At 44.0% G+C, this 15,184-nt stretch overlaps 2 protein-coding genes across 2 annotated transcripts in view; one reads left to right on the plus strand and one right to left on the minus strand.

Annotated features, from left to right (window-relative positions):
* SLC9A2 (solute carrier family 9, subfamily A (NHE2, cation proton antiporter 2), member 2) overlaps nt 1–9,672 on the plus strand; it is a 63,511-nt gene extending 53,839 nt beyond the window's left edge. Inside the window, exons 9-11 of the mRNA XM_010829684.1 lie at nt 3,831–3,962; nt 5,755–5,845; nt 7,050–9,672. Coding sequence (XP_010827986.1) covers nt 3,831–3,962; nt 5,755–5,845; nt 7,050–7,420 — 594 coding nt within the window. The 3' untranslated portion in view covers nt 7,421–9,672. The remainder of the gene's footprint in view (nt 1–3,830; nt 3,963–5,754; nt 5,846–7,049) is intronic.
* A 4,666-nt stretch (nt 9,673–14,338) lies between these two features.
* Nucleotides 14,339–15,184, minus strand: part of MFSD9 (major facilitator superfamily domain containing 9) — an 11,484-nt gene continuing 10,638 nt past the window's right edge. The window contains exon 8 of the mRNA XM_010829866.1: nt 14,339–14,531. Within this exon, the coding sequence (XP_010828168.1) occupies nt 14,339–14,531 (193 nt within the window). The remainder of the gene's footprint in view (nt 14,532–15,184) is intronic.

Consider the following 15,184-nt stretch of genomic DNA (forward strand, 5'->3'; position numbering starts at 1 on the left):
CGCTGTTCAGTTACAGGGGCCGTTGCCACCATCGCGCCAGCCTCTGCAGGTCCCACACCAGGCACTTCCTTCCCTCAGACCTCCCACCCCCCAGGGGCCTGTCCCGTTAGCATACAGCTCTCCTCCCAGACACCTTAGTCAAGGCTGGAGGCTGGAATCCCAGGGAGGTAAGAGTTCTGCTACCAAAGACTTGGAGATAAAAACACGTGTTATCTAATGGTGAAGAAAGTAAATTGATTGCTCTTTAAACTTTTTGAATGAATAACTTTATCACTTAGAAGACTTTTCAAAATGTATGTAACCTTCTTCTTTGTTTGTAGAATGCAACCGTTTCTTCCTTTGCTGTATCTTCTGAGCCACTTCTTTCAACCCATTTCCATCACGGAGCCTCATTCTCATAGTTTGCTAATAATACAGCCTACACTTAGTGTGTGCGGTTTGCCAGCCCCCATTTCCGTGTGTTGTGTATCTGAACTCTGCATCCTCCAGCAAGTGGTGTTACTATTGTCTCCATTTTAAGGATGAAGAAACCGAGGCACAATGAGGTGACCTGGTACATGGACACAGTGCTTGTCAGGGATCCTGGTCACTCACATCAAGGGCTTTAATGGAGCTTCTTAGCTGACCTCACAGCCCATCCCATTCCATCTGACATCACAGCGGTTCCACTCTTTTCTTAAAGTTCTTTTTATTTATAGAAAATATTTTTTCAGTCGTTCTTGAATTCAATATTGTTTCTGTGGTTTATGTTCTGGCTTGTGGGCCTGGAGGCATATGGGAATCTTAGGTCCCCAACCAGGGATTGAACCCACACCCCTTGGATTGGGAGGCGAAGTCTTAACCACTGGACCACCAGAGATGTCCCTTAAAGCCCCTTTTAATAAAGCATCTTCCTATTTAAAATGAGACAAAACAGTTTTGGCTTCCAGGCTCAAGTGTTCTTTCAGCCTTTGGGATCTGTATTCAGGTTCCCCCTTAACCAGCCATGCTGCCACCCGCCCCTCACCCACCCACCCATGCGTCCACAGAGCTATGGGTCTGGATTCATTCCTCAGACTGTGTTGCTGTCTTCTGCATCTCCACTTGAAATGCCCCACTCCTTCCTGTCAGTTGATCCATATTCTCCAATTTTTAAGGTTTCCTCAGCACCCTCTAAATTATTCCCGGGCCTGTCTTTGAATGGACTATCACTTAGAGCTCCTACATACCACATCATCTTAGCATTTCTTTTCACATTTTCATATTATTCTGTTAGTTTCACATGCTCAACTAGATAGCAGGAAATGAGTGTGGTTCTGTGGTACTTCTGTTTATCTCTACTACATCTGATATGTTATTTAGCCATTATGTTGTGTCCGACTCTTTGTGACCCCATGGACTGTAGCCCGCCAGGCTGCTCTGTCCATGGGATTTCCCAGGCAAGAACACTGGAGTGGGTTGCCATTTCCTTCTCCAGGGAATATTCCCGACCCAGGAATCAAGCCCTTGTCTCCTGTATTGGCAGGTGGATTCTTTACCACTGAGTCACCTGGAAAGCCCAGGTCTGATACAGTTCTGGGGATAAGACTATTCCCAAGAAGTGTGCATTAATTCTATCAGAAAATGAACTTAATTACTGACTACAGTTTATTTTAGGAAATGGATTTCTGTATAGCTTATAGCTATACTTCTCCACGCCAGGCTTCAACAGTACATGAACCGTGAACTTCCAGACGTTCAAGCTGGATTTAGAAAAGGCAGAGGAACCAGAGATCAAATTGCCAACATCTGCTGGATCACTGAAAAAGCAAGGGAGTTCCTGAAAAACCTTCTACTTCTGCTTTATTGACTATGCCAAAGGCTTTGACTGTGTGGATCGCAATAAATGGTGGAAAATTCTGAAAGAGATGGGAATACCAGCCTACCTGACCTGCCTCTTGAGAAATCTGTGTGCAGATTCAGGAAGCAATAGTTAGACCTGGACATGGAACAGCAGATTGATTCCAAATCAGGAAAGGAGTATGCCAAGGCTGTATACTGTCACCCTGCTTATTTAACTTATATGCAGAGTACATCATAAGAAACGCTGGGCTGAATGAAGCACAAGCTGGAACCAAGATTGCCAGGAGAAATATCAATAACCTCAGATATGCAGATGACTCCACCCTTATGGCAGAAAGTGAAGAAGAATTAAAGAGCCTCTTGATGAAAGTGAAAGAGGAGAGTGAAAAAGTTGGCTTAAAGCTCAGCATTCAGAAATCTAAGATCATGGCATCTGGTCCCATTACTTCATGGCAAATAGATGGGGAAACAGTAGCAGACTTTATTTTGGGGGGCTCCAAAATCACTGCAGATGGTGACTGCAGCCATGACATTAAAAGATGCTTGCTGCTTGGAAGAAACGTTCTCACCAACCTAGACAGCATATTAAAAAAATAGAGACATTACTTTGCCAACAAAGGTCCGTCTAGTCAAGGCTATGGTTTTTCCAGTAGTCCTGTATGGATGTGAAAGTTGTACTATAAAGAAAGCTGAGCGCCGAAGAATTGATGCTTTTGAACTGTGGTGTTGGAGAAGACTCTTGAGAGTCTCTTGGACTGCAAGCAGATCCAACCAGTCCATTCTAAAGGAAATCAGTCCTGAATATTCATTCGAAGGACTGATGCTGAAGCTGAAACTCTAATACCTTGGTCAGCTAATGCCAAGAGCTGACTCACTGGAAAAGACCCTGATGCTGAGAAAGATTGAAGGCATGAGGAGAAGGGGACAACAGAGGATGAGATGGTCGGATGGCATCACCTACTCAGTGTACATGAGTTTGAGTAAACTCCGGGAGTTGCTGATGGACAGGGAGGCCTGGCGTGCTGCGGTCCATGGGGTCGCAAAGAGTCAGACACGACTGAGCGACAGAACTGACTGATAGCTTATAGAACTAAAAATGTATACCCTGGACAGCCCTACTTTATGTTGTGTGGCTTCAAATATTAGGATATGATTATTGCTGGTGGAGACAGCCACTTTTCTCAATTTGAAAAGAAATGCTCTTAAGTTAATTAGAGGGTCATAGCACCACCAAGTGGCCCAAAGTGGTTGGGTTTCCTACCAGTCTTACTATCAGTAGAGAATGTATGAATTTTTTTTTTTTCCCCAGCTGCTACTGATGAGTAAATACATATAAGGTACTTCAAAGGAGTCAAAGATGCTTGATGAATTCAATCATTTTCCAATTTATAAAGATCATACTTTTCAATGAAAAGTATGCGCACTGACTTTTACTAAAACATGAGTTTTTTTTTTTTCTCATAAGTAGAGAATTTTATTTGGTTCAGTCAAACACAGTTATTGAATATATGTGGGGCTTCCTAGGTGATGCAGTAGTAAAGAATCCACCTGCCAATGTAGGAGACACGAGAGGCATGAGTTTGATCCCTGGGTTGGGAAGATCCCTGGAGAAGGAAATGGCAACCAGCTCCAGTAGTCTTGCCTGGACAATCCCCATGGACAGAGGAGCCTGGTGGGCTTCAATCCAGAGGGTCACAAACAGCTGGACAATGACTGAGCGAGTAACATAACAACACAAGCTGAAATTACTACCATTGTTACCCAAATTTGTTACCAAATTTGAGATTTGATAGACCATGAATTCTTTCAAAATTCATGAATATTAATAACCTTTGAATGTTAACAAAATTTGAAAGAGTGTTAACTTCTATTCCACCCCTCCCCACCCTCTGTACATTCATCGTTAAATATCTCTTCAAGGTGCAAAGCCAAAGAAATGTAGTGAAGCGCTGGAACTTCCAGGCAGTGATCAGCGTTTTAGTAAAATGTCACTTGCGTCTTCATTTCAGACCTTGTCCTACAACCGACATAATCTGACGGCGGACACAAGTGAGAGGCAGGCCAAGGAGATCCTGATCCGCCGGCGGCACAGCCTCCGCGAGAGCATTCGGAAGGACAGCAGCTTGAACCGGGAGCACAGGGTAAGGGGCTTCACGCGTCTGGGACGCGGCCGGCTCCATCAGCAGAGCCCGCAGCCATCCCGGGGGAGCTGGTGACAGGACAGGGCTGTGCGGGGCTGGCCCACAGGAATCCTGGGATGGAGCCCATGGTAACTCCTTTCCAGATGCTTCTGAAACACCTGTCCTGTTTCAGACGCTGTCCGGGCACTTGGAGTACGTTGGTGAACAAAACTACAAAGCTCCCTTCCCAGGTGGAATTCACATTCTAGTGGGGAGAAGCCCACCAGGAACGGACCAAATAAGGAAATTGTTAGGTTAGAGGCGATACATGCTGTGGACAAAATAAGCCAGAAAGGGCTGAGGAGGGAGGTTTGGGAAGACAGGGAAGGCTCAGGCAGTGTGCAGCGTTAAACTGAATGGAGGGGTCAGACTTCATTTGGGGAGTCACGGTTGTGCTTTCCACGGAGAGGGTGCAGCCTGAAGGTGAGCCAGTCAGTGTGAGTAGAAACTTCCAGAAGGCCCTGTGTCTGTGTCGGGAGAGTTTCAGATGCTGTGTGCTCAGCACTCCACTTGATCCAGGACCCTGTCCTAGATAAGGAAGCTACTTTCAAAGGCTATTCTGGGACTTCCCTGGTGGCACAATGGATAAGAATCCACCTACTGATGTAGGGGACACAGGTTCGATCCCTGGTCTGGGAAGATTCCACATGCCACGGAGCAGCTAAGCCCGTGAGCCATAGCTACTGAGCCTGAGTACTCTAGAGCCTGTACTCAGAAGCAAGAGAAGCCCATGCACTTCAGCAAAGAGTAGTCCTTGCTCTCTGCAGCTAGAGAAACCCCACAAGCAGCAATGAAGACCCAGAATAGCCAAAAGTAAATGATTTTTTAAAAAGTATATTGTGATTAATATAGCACGCACTGCATCTCATTGTTAATAATGATCTGTATTGCATTGTTAGAGATCAAAATGGTTATGTCTGAACAGTATTACATTTTATGTGTGAAATGTGGCAGCATCAGTTAAAAGCTAAAGAAACTAGAGGGAAGGATATCTAAAGAAGAGGGGATGTATGTATACATATGACCTTGTTGTACACTTTGTTGTACAGAAGAAACCAACAACATTGTAAAGCAACTAAACTCCAATAGAAATTAATAGAAAACAAAAGAAAAAAATTTAAAGACAGTACAGACTGTGGAGAAGGAAATGGCAACCCACTCCAGTGTTCTTGCCTGGAGAATCCCAGGGACGGGGGAGCCTGCTGGGCTGCCGTCTATGGGGTCGCACAGAGTCGGACACGAATGAAGCGACTTAGCAGCAGCAGTAGCAGCAGAGGCTATGGCATTGGAAATGCCAGCAAGTTAGCTATAGTGATATTTTTAATTCTGTCATTTTCAAGATTTATTAAAGTGAATACAACTTAAACATGCTACATTTTTCATATATCTTCCTCCCTATATATGTAGGTTCTAAGTCTTTTTTTAGTAATGCTCTTATAAGTGGATGTTTCTGTAGCTTTTCTTTAAGAAAAGCCAGAGGTTTTCATATCCTGTTCCAAGGGTCCCAGTTTATTTGTTTTCCTTAATAGTACTGATTTCTGTGATATTTTAAAAGAGGCTTTCCTCATTTTAAGTCAAATGATTATCACTTGGAACTTTATTCCCCATCCTTACAGTTCCTCACCCAGTAGTTTTGGAATCAAGAACTAAGATTTTAATTTTCAACACCAAGATTTGCTGTAGACTTGTAAACTTCTAACATACAATAAATGGTGTGACACCTAAATAAGGTTTTCTATTATTTTTTTGACAGGCTTCCACTTCAACCTCCCGATATTTATCCTTACCCAAAAATACAAAGCTTCCAGAAAAGCTACAGAAGAAAAAGAATGTTTCTAATGCAGGTAATGAAGGCAGTTGGAGCAAAAAGACTTTAAACTTATTTATCAATGTTTATAAAATAGAAAACTTTTCCATGTTTTCTTCTTTATTAAAGACAATGAGTTCGGTCATTTGCAAACATAATGACATGATGACCTTTATTAGTGTTGCATCCTTTTGGAATAGAGTTCGGTGCACGGTGTACATAATTTAATTTTATCCCGTAATGATTCTATCTAACATAGCAAAAGGAACTATTGTCATTGTGTGATTGGTGAACAGGTAAATAGAAAGTTGTCCATCTTCAAAGGTTTACGTTTAATTCTATAATTCTTACTATATTTCTAATTTAAATGTTCATAATTTTAATATATTTTCATAAAGGCAACCATATAATTGACTTCCAGCTCTCTTTATTAAAGCTTTGACATGAAGGCTAGTATCTCTTTATTTGATGGTAATCTATATTTAGATTTCAAGCCATACTGGTGTTTTGACCATTTTATGAAAATATAAAGGACATAAACCTGCGCATGAGATTGTAGATCAGGACAAGAATCCGCATCATAGCAGCTAATTATTGATTTGTCTACTGTGTGCCAGACACTGAGCTGAGCAGTCAGGGACCGTTTGGATGGGGCAAGTGGGCAGGCAACTGCTGCCAGATGGTCTGTTTGGCATCCAGCAGGAGGCTTAGTGGTAAAAAAATCCATCTGCCAAAGCAGAAGACACGGGTTCGAACCCTGGGTTGGGAAGATCCCCTGGAGAAGGAAATGGCAACCCACTCCAGTATTCTTGCCTGGAGAATCCCATGGACAAAGGAGCCTGTCTGGCAGGCTACAGTCCATGGGGTCACAAAGAGTCGGACACGACTTGGTGCACACGCACACTCATTCACCCCTTACTAACATCTCTTGAACCTTAGTTACTTCATCTGTAAAGCGGGTGATTGTGAGGATTCCATGTTAATGCATTTGAAAGTGCTCAGTACAGCGGCTGGTACATCAGAAGCTCTTTAGAACTAGTAAGTGTGCACACTTGTGGACACAGATGTTCACAGAGCTTATGCACAGGCCAAGGACTCAGATGGAGTCAGGGCGAGTCCTCTGGCCTTCCTGCGTGACGCCCAGAGCCCCACGGAGGGCCAAGCAGGTGCTGGACCAGTTGCTTGTATCGTCCTCTCCCTAAAATGCCTGCACACGCTGTCTTTCTTTTGCTCCCTGGTAGGTGGCAACAGCAGCGACTCCGACCTGGAGGCGGGGACCACGGTGCTCAACCTGCAGCCTCGGGCCAGACGCTTCTTGCCAGAACAGTTCTCGAAGAAAGCCCCCCAGGCCTATAAAATGGAGTGGAAGAACGAGGTGGACATGGATTCCAGGCAGGATCAACCCCGCAGCTCCCCAGCTGCCCACAGTAAAGAGGGGTCCCCCCAGACCCCGGGTGTGCTCTGCCAGCCCCTCCTCTCCAAAGGCCACTTTGGCTCCGTGCGGGGTGACCGTGTCCACGAAGGCATCCAACCCAAGCCGCCCCCCAGGCTGGTCCGAAGGGCCTCGGAACCTGGAAACCGGAAGGGTCGATTTGGGAGCGAGAAGCCTTAATGGAAATGGCCAAAGCAGACCTGGGGGGACCGGCCCCGCCCAGCTGTGGCGTGTTACCTAGCAACCTGACACAGCAATGGAATCCACTTAAACCCTCTATGCATTTAAATACTGTCCTTGGGTAGAAATCATGCCAGTGGCCAGTGATCCATGGGGCAAATGGTCACCCCAGGAAGAAGAAAATCAAAGAAAACGCCCCTATGGTGTCTTTGATGACTTGCTGGCAGTTGTGTTCTTTGCAAGCCTGAAGAAAGAGAGAGGAAAAACAAAACAAAACAAAAAACACTTGTGCCTTTATTGAACTTGAAGGACAGAACTTGAAAATTTTAACACACCCTTGTTGGTGAAAGTTTTAATATATACATATATGCCTCAGATTTTATTTATGAAAACATATGTATATCTGTAATTAGTTTTTCAGTGAATGGCACTAAAAATACTCAGAACACCTTTCCACGGCGTCCAGGGCAGCTTCCATAGGATAGGGGGTAGGTCATCAGCTCCGGATGGGGGTGGTGTTTCCTGATGATTCTGAGCTGATGGCTGTTGGTTAAGAAAGATCACAGCATGGAGCAGAGATTCCTGAGGACGCCAACAGCCAGAAGACCTGGGCGGACGAGGCCTGGCTGCCAGACTGTAGGTCCTCTGAAGTTGTGAGAGTCGGCTGGTTTTAATGTGTTCCTCATTCTACTGTGTTTATGGGCAATGTACAGATTCCATCTCCCTGTCGTGTTTAAATGGTACCAAGAGAAAGGTGGAAGGTGTGGGTGGAACCAGCTTATGCTGTATGACAGACTCAGGGCCAGCATGGGACGGAGCTTGGCCTCACATGCTGGGTGAGGGGTGACAGGACAGTGCCTGCTTGCAGCTGGCTGGCGGGTTTTGTGCAATACTGGGGGGATGGTGCAGGAGATCCCCTGTCACGCCCATCTGCGGCCACCTGCTTTAGGATTTTTCTGTAGAACATTTTAGAACTTTGAATCCAGGACAGAGGCTCCAAGCAGACAAGGATAAAGGTTGAGATGAATGATATTCTGACCCTTAACAAACTGGTGGGGATTCAGGTTTTGAATTTCATACAGGAAGCACTTTGGAGAATGTGGGAGTTCTATTTTTTTTTTTTTTGCACTAGTCTAATTTGTTACCTCTCCCCTGTCAAGAAAGTAGTAGCTCAAATTCTTCATATAAAAATGAATTCTACTCATCTGAGTACTTTTTAAAAGTACAGCAGAAAGACCAGAAATGGAACATAACCATTAAAGATTAATATTGGAATCGCTCAGACTGTAGATTTTATTGGCCTGTCATTTTTCCCCAAAAAACCTTTCTATAAAAATTGACAAGACTTGGTATTTCTGGGGTTTAGATATGAAATGAAGCCACTCTCGATGGACTCACATTGGAGAGACAGTTGCTATGTCTCTCCCTTGGAGACATAGCAAAGGATACAAGTGACCACATATAATTGCTGGAAAAACAAGAATAAATTAAACAAAAAGATCCGGTACTTAGAAATTCTCAGGCTTAGATCTCATCCCTTTCTTCTACCCTCACTGACGCGGAGAAGTAAATCTTCTACCCTTTTTTCTCATGTTCTAAAATCTTGAATGCTGCTGGATTGTCAAGCACGAGGCGGAGGGAAGGGTAAACACTCAAGGTACATGTGTAAAAAGAGCACGATTCCTTCCCCAAACTCTCCCAGGTTGATCGGTGGAAAGCAAAGGAGACACAATTTGAAGACTACACGCTTAGGACTCTGTGCCAAAATTCTTAATTTTAAATGGAAATATATTTATATAAAAAGTATATATTTCATCTGCTGGAAATAAAGCTGAATTTTAATGTAGAATCTTTATTATAGGACTATGATTTATCAAGAGATGTGATGTATATTTTTGAGAATTTGAAGAGTAAGTTACAGTTTATGAAATCTGAAATGGAAAGTTGAAATGTAAAATAATAACCTTAAAATAAATGTCCTGATTTTTCCTGGTGTCCTAGATTAATAAATATCACAAGGAATCTAATGTTCTAGAACTGAAGGGGAAAACGTAAAAATGTTTATTAGATACTTCTTGTTAAGCACATAGACCAAATTCAGCTTTCACTAATTAAAAGATTAAAAAAAACTCGGGTATTGTGTCAATTTCTAAAAAAATGAACACGTGTCATTTTATCTATAATTAATATCATTTTTACTTATTTGTGGAATGGTAAAATTAATGAAAAATAAATTTGACTTTATTTAACTTTTCTCTATACTTCTCTTTATGTAATTCTAGACATTATGGGAGCATATATGGAGTTGAAACCCTTTAAATATCATAACAATCTAAATTTCTGTGGTACAGAAGCATCCCTACCTTTATGAATAATTCCCGTTTCAAACAGCACTTGATACCATCACGTTCCAATGTGACCGTTGAATTTTGCTGTGTCTTTGGTGTTTGCTGTAACAAATTTGAACTATTTACAAATGCAAAGTCAGGGCTTATTTCTTTTTTTCTTTTTTTTTTTTTTTAGATTTGGGAACATTTTTAACTTGATTTATTTTATTATTATTATATAAATATATAAAATATATACTATATTGTTTATATATAAAATAATATTATTTATATATTAATTTTAAACTAATTTAATTTATATTTTGACTGCACCACACAGCATGTGAGATCTTAGTTCCCTGATTAGGGATGGAACCCATGGCCCCTGCATTGGAAGCTCCAAATTTTAACCACAGGAGCACCCAGCTGATTTCCTTATATATTATGCTAAGGCTGGCTGTTGGGAGCTGGGAGCAGTTATGTCAGTTAGCAGACAGTTAAAAGTGGGTCCCACAGTTTGGCACTTCTTAAAAACATGCGTTTGCTGTATATGCCCCAAACATCTGGAATGAAATTCCCTTGGGCTCTTGCTAAGCTTTGTAGTGGGGGCGTACCATTTTACCTGGGGCGGAGGGGGGCATGTTTGTTTATATAAAAAGAGAGAAGCACGGTTATTACATGTTCAGCATGTTTTGCATTTGTTACACAAATCACGTTTATGTTAAAACTGGCATTTCACAAGCAAGCATGAGAACTGTAGTGTTTTATTAGTTCCTGGTGCATACTTGACTTTACTCTTTCAAGAGAGATAGAAGGGTTTCTTTGTCCAGTTGAAGTAGCTGTGATATTATCTCTTGAGGCCTGAACACTCAATATTGATTTCTTTCATCAACCTGAACAGGTCAGGCTCATGAGCCTGATGGTATTCTGGGGTTTTCCGTTTTTGTTTTCCCCACTTTTAGAGCAAAATGTGTAGCTTGCTGGTACTTTATTTTTTTAATTATTTTTTCAAGTCATCTTTAAAGCAATTTTTTTTTTTATTTTTTAATTTTTGTGGCCATAACTGGCAGCGTGAGTCCCAATCTCTGAATATCCAGAATAAATACGGATAAATGGGCTTCCCAGGTGTCTCAGTGGTAAAGAATCTGCCTGAAAACGCATGAGACACAGGAGACCTTGGTTCAACCCCTGGGTTGGGAAGATCCCCTGGAGGAGGGTGTGGCAACCCACTCCAGTATTCTTGCCTGGAGAATCCCATTGACAGAGAAGGGTGGTAGGCTACAGTCCACAGGGTCACACAGAGTTGGACACGACTAAGCGACTGAACAACAATCAAAATACAAATCTTTTTTCTAACAAGATCTTTACAGTCCACTTTTATACTGTTCATTAGTAATAGTTAACAATCTCTAATGTTCATAATTAAATTTTCCCCTGGAGGAACAACACAAAACTATCTGAGAGTATCCACTGGCACACTTAAAATGGATTGAATCAAGAACATAGTAGAAATTTTGTTAGTTTTGTGTTCAGTTATCTGTAAAATGGTGAGTTTAGATACTTGAGAAAAACAGATCTAAAGTAAAAATAATGTTTTTAATTAAGTTGGGCTTCTCTGATAGCTCACCTGGTAAAGAATCCGCCTTCAATGTGGAAGACCTGAGTTTGATCCCTGGGTTGGGAAGATCCCATGGAGAAGGGAATGGCCACCCACACAATCAGCTCACCATCAGTATAGAATAAATTTCAGATTATGTATATACTGGATATGATACAGTTTACAAGCCAAGGGCTTGTGGTTTTTACTATCAAGATGTATTTTAGAATGTTGTTGTTTAGTCATTAAGTCGTGTCTGTTTTGCGACTCCATGGTCTGTAGCCCACCAGGCTCCTCTGCCTATGGGATTCTCCAGGCAAGAATACTGGAGTGGGTTGCTATTTCCTCCTCCAGGGGATCTTTCTGACCCAGGGATTGAACCTGGGTCTCCCTCAGCTCCTGCACTGCAGGCAGATTCTTTACCACTGCACCACCTGGGAAGCTCAGGTTGGCTTTTACTGTGGATTCTAAATGAAAAGCTCTTCTCTTCCAGATGCCTAAAATTTCGCCAAGTGGGTTGCCTCTCACCCAGACAGATTGCTCCGTATTTCACACATGTCCTCAGGAAAAGACGCCTTCTCACTGTTCTGAATGTTCCATAAATGTTCCCTGCCAGGTAACACAGGAAGGGCACAATGTACTGGACACTTGGGAGGAGCCTCTCAAAGCTGGCAGAGCTCCGCCAGACCAGACACCTGGGTGGCACCGCAGCTCCTCCCAGGTCTCCCTGAAGCCTCTGGGACTCTCCCTCCCTCGGTCTCCCTCCAGCCTCAGCCCCCTTCTCCGCGGGCTGCTCAGCCTACTCCTTCCCTTGCTTCCAGCTGGTCCTCCTCCCTGCAGCCAGAGGGGGAATATGAAGGCCCCTGGAACACCATCCAGCATGAATGCTTAGGGCTCCCAGTCGTGTTAGCACACAAGGTTACCCTGAGCCTGGTGGGTAAGCCCTTGGTGATTTAACCCTGCGCTGCTCAACTCTGGGTGTGCACTGAGCACCTGGGGCTGCCCTGAGGTGCAGGGCAGGCTCTGGGCATCAGGTGACTCGAACATGGAGCCAGGGCAAAGGAGCCCCTCACTCCAGCCCCCTGCTTCCATGCTCCAGGTATAACCCTCCACACCTCAGGATCCAGGAGGGCCACAGGTCCCTGGGTGTGGAGCCGGGTACATGTCTCTGCTAGCCAGGCACACGCCACTCCCTCCCTGCTCATCTCTCTGAACATGTGAACAGGTGGACAAGCACACAGGCGCGCCTTCCTCTCTGGAAAAGGCCAAGTCTTTTGGATGCCCAAGCCCCGTGCTGCTTCACAGAATATACCAGCTCTGCTACACAGTGCTGGACAGGGGGCCGTTTCCTTTACAAACTTCTCGGGCACATTCAATGTCTCTGAAGTGAGATTTCATCATGTCATCATAACAGTTAATTTAAGTTGAACCAGATGTAAACTTCAGGTATTTTTGACATATAAAAACTGCAATTTCATGTGGCTTGACCTAACGCATTGCAAAAGATGACAGAAGATACTCAAAATTAAACAAACAAAACACAAACTTTGAGCAGATTTAATTTCCCTGAGGCCATATTATAAACAAAGAGTGTCCATCAGACTGGTGGTGGTTTTCAAACTTCACTGTGCAAACAAAGCAGCTGGGTGTCTTGTGCAAATGACTCCCGCAGGCGTGGGGTGGGCCAGCGTCTGCATGTCCGAAGAGCTCCCGGGACGGGAAGTGGCTGGTCCCTGGCCCACACTTCAAGTAGCAACATGTTAGACTATCTAATATAAACATCTGAAAAAATCACGGGAACAAAACACTATAATTTCTAGTAGTAGAGAATAACAAAAGTGTCTGCTCTCCATACTGAGATCAATTTTTAGGATTCTCAGTATTTCTATGTCTCTAGTTCGTTATAAAACCTCATTAAGTGTACAGGCTTTAACTTCAAAAGTAAAGTGCTACAGTTTAAAAAAATAAACACATGGCTAGATTTAAGAGCTTCTCAGAAACCTATTTCTGAGAGTGAAGAAAAGACAATCTTTGGAGAAATTCTTTTGAAATTCTCCTTCATCGCATAAACCCTTGATTATATATTGTTCGTTTGAGTCTAATCTCTGTGACAACTTGGTACACTTACTCAGAGCGAGGCCATTTTATATTATATTTTGGTTTCCTCAAAAGCACTTGTACAAAAGTTCACACTTAATAAGAAGCTGACGTTTTTCTTGTAGCTAAACAGGAACAAGGACAATCTTCAAACCTGCAGTTAATTCTTCATCATAAATATTTGAGTTTACTCAACACACAACATCTGCAGCTGCAGAACAATTTTTTTCTGCCCCGCAAATATTAAAGTTATAACAAATTAGTGTATTAAAGCATCATTTATAATTACACACATCAGGTGGAAGACTGGAATCCAACCCTAGCAGACTGATTAAAAGGACCGAAAGGAATGTGAGCTCTGGGGGTCTGTGTGGAGAGAGGAGGCCCCTAAACCGTCTGTACCAGTAACTGACGTCACCTTGGAGAGTCAGTGAGTGCTTGCAGTGTCCTGGGCATCTGTGCTCACCCTGCTCGAGGCCCCTGGAGGTGCCCAGAATGTTTCCCTGTAGGTCAACACAGCGCTTCTGTTCTCAGGGGTGATGTCAACATGAAAGTGAGGAAATGATTTTCAACAAAGACACTGTAGCACCCGTGACACGGCCTGAGGCCAGTCTCTCTCTTATCCTGAAGACGTTCATATGAAAAGCATTTAAGTGGTTTGGTTTCTCCACCAGGTTCTTTCCCCTCTTTCAGGAGCAGACAGATCATCACGCCCAGTCTCCGGGAGATGTGGCTGCAGGCAAGCTCGGGCCTCTGCAGGGCGGGGGCCTCGGGGACCCTGGGCACAGGGGAAGGGCCCCTAGGATTGGGTTCCCCTGGTATACAGTGTGACTGCCGAGAGCCGGGGGACGTGGAACCCATTGTATGTGATCACATGATTTTAACAATCCAAACGCGTTAGCTATTAATAACCACCGAGTCTCTGACTTTTACTTTAATCCAAACCAGCAGGTCTCGGAATGAGCCTTTCTCTACCTCCAGGAGAAACTGGAAAGAGGATTCACTAAACACACCAGATTCCAGGGCCTCGCCGGGGTCCACGGGCTCAGATGGGCATCTCTGGTTTTGAGCCAGCTCCCCAGATGGAACGCTGTGAGGCCCTGAAGAAGGGACAGACTGGTTTCAGTAGAGCAGCTTCTTCTATCTCCGGCATTTTGGTGGCAGAAAAGCCTCCTTGGAGCTTATGGAACTTCACCTGACATCCACATCCAGCTGACCAGCATTTCATTTATGTTTCCTTATTTTTGTTCAGCAGGGAAATCCCTGCGGTCTCTCCCCTCCTGGCACGTGTCCTGCTCTGTGAGCCCACCACCATTTCCCCTTGAAAACCCCAGGCTCACCGGCCAGATGAAGAGCAGACTCTTAGGGGAATGCTGATTACCCTCCCCTCCAGCCAAGCTCAGCTCCCATCTTCACGTGTCTATGTACTGCTTTGATTCTACCTGTCCTGCAGGCCTGACGGGACACCCACGACCAGAGCTTCTTTTTGGAGAGAAGTCATTTCTCTTCACCATCGATCCTTTCCATAGCACCCATCTTGGGGCCTCTGCCCACATCCACACACCTCTGGTATTGTTTCTTCCTGCTGTCTAAATCCACCTACTCGCTTTTTAATTGATCACCCCCTTGGCCACCAGAGTGAGGTCTGTTTCGTGACATGATGACAACAGCCACGAAGCCTAAGGCCGCCCCCAGGCTGGGAGGGCCGCAGGGGCTCACCTCCTGGGCCACCCCCGAGAGGAT

This window comes from Bison bison, unplaced genomic scaffold (assembly GCF_000754665.1).
Source record: "Bison bison bison isolate TAMUID 2011002044 unplaced genomic scaffold, Bison_UMD1.0 scf7180017864508, whole genome shotgun sequence".
NCBI classification, from domain to species: domain Eukaryota; kingdom Metazoa; phylum Chordata; class Mammalia; order Artiodactyla; family Bovidae; genus Bison; species Bison bison.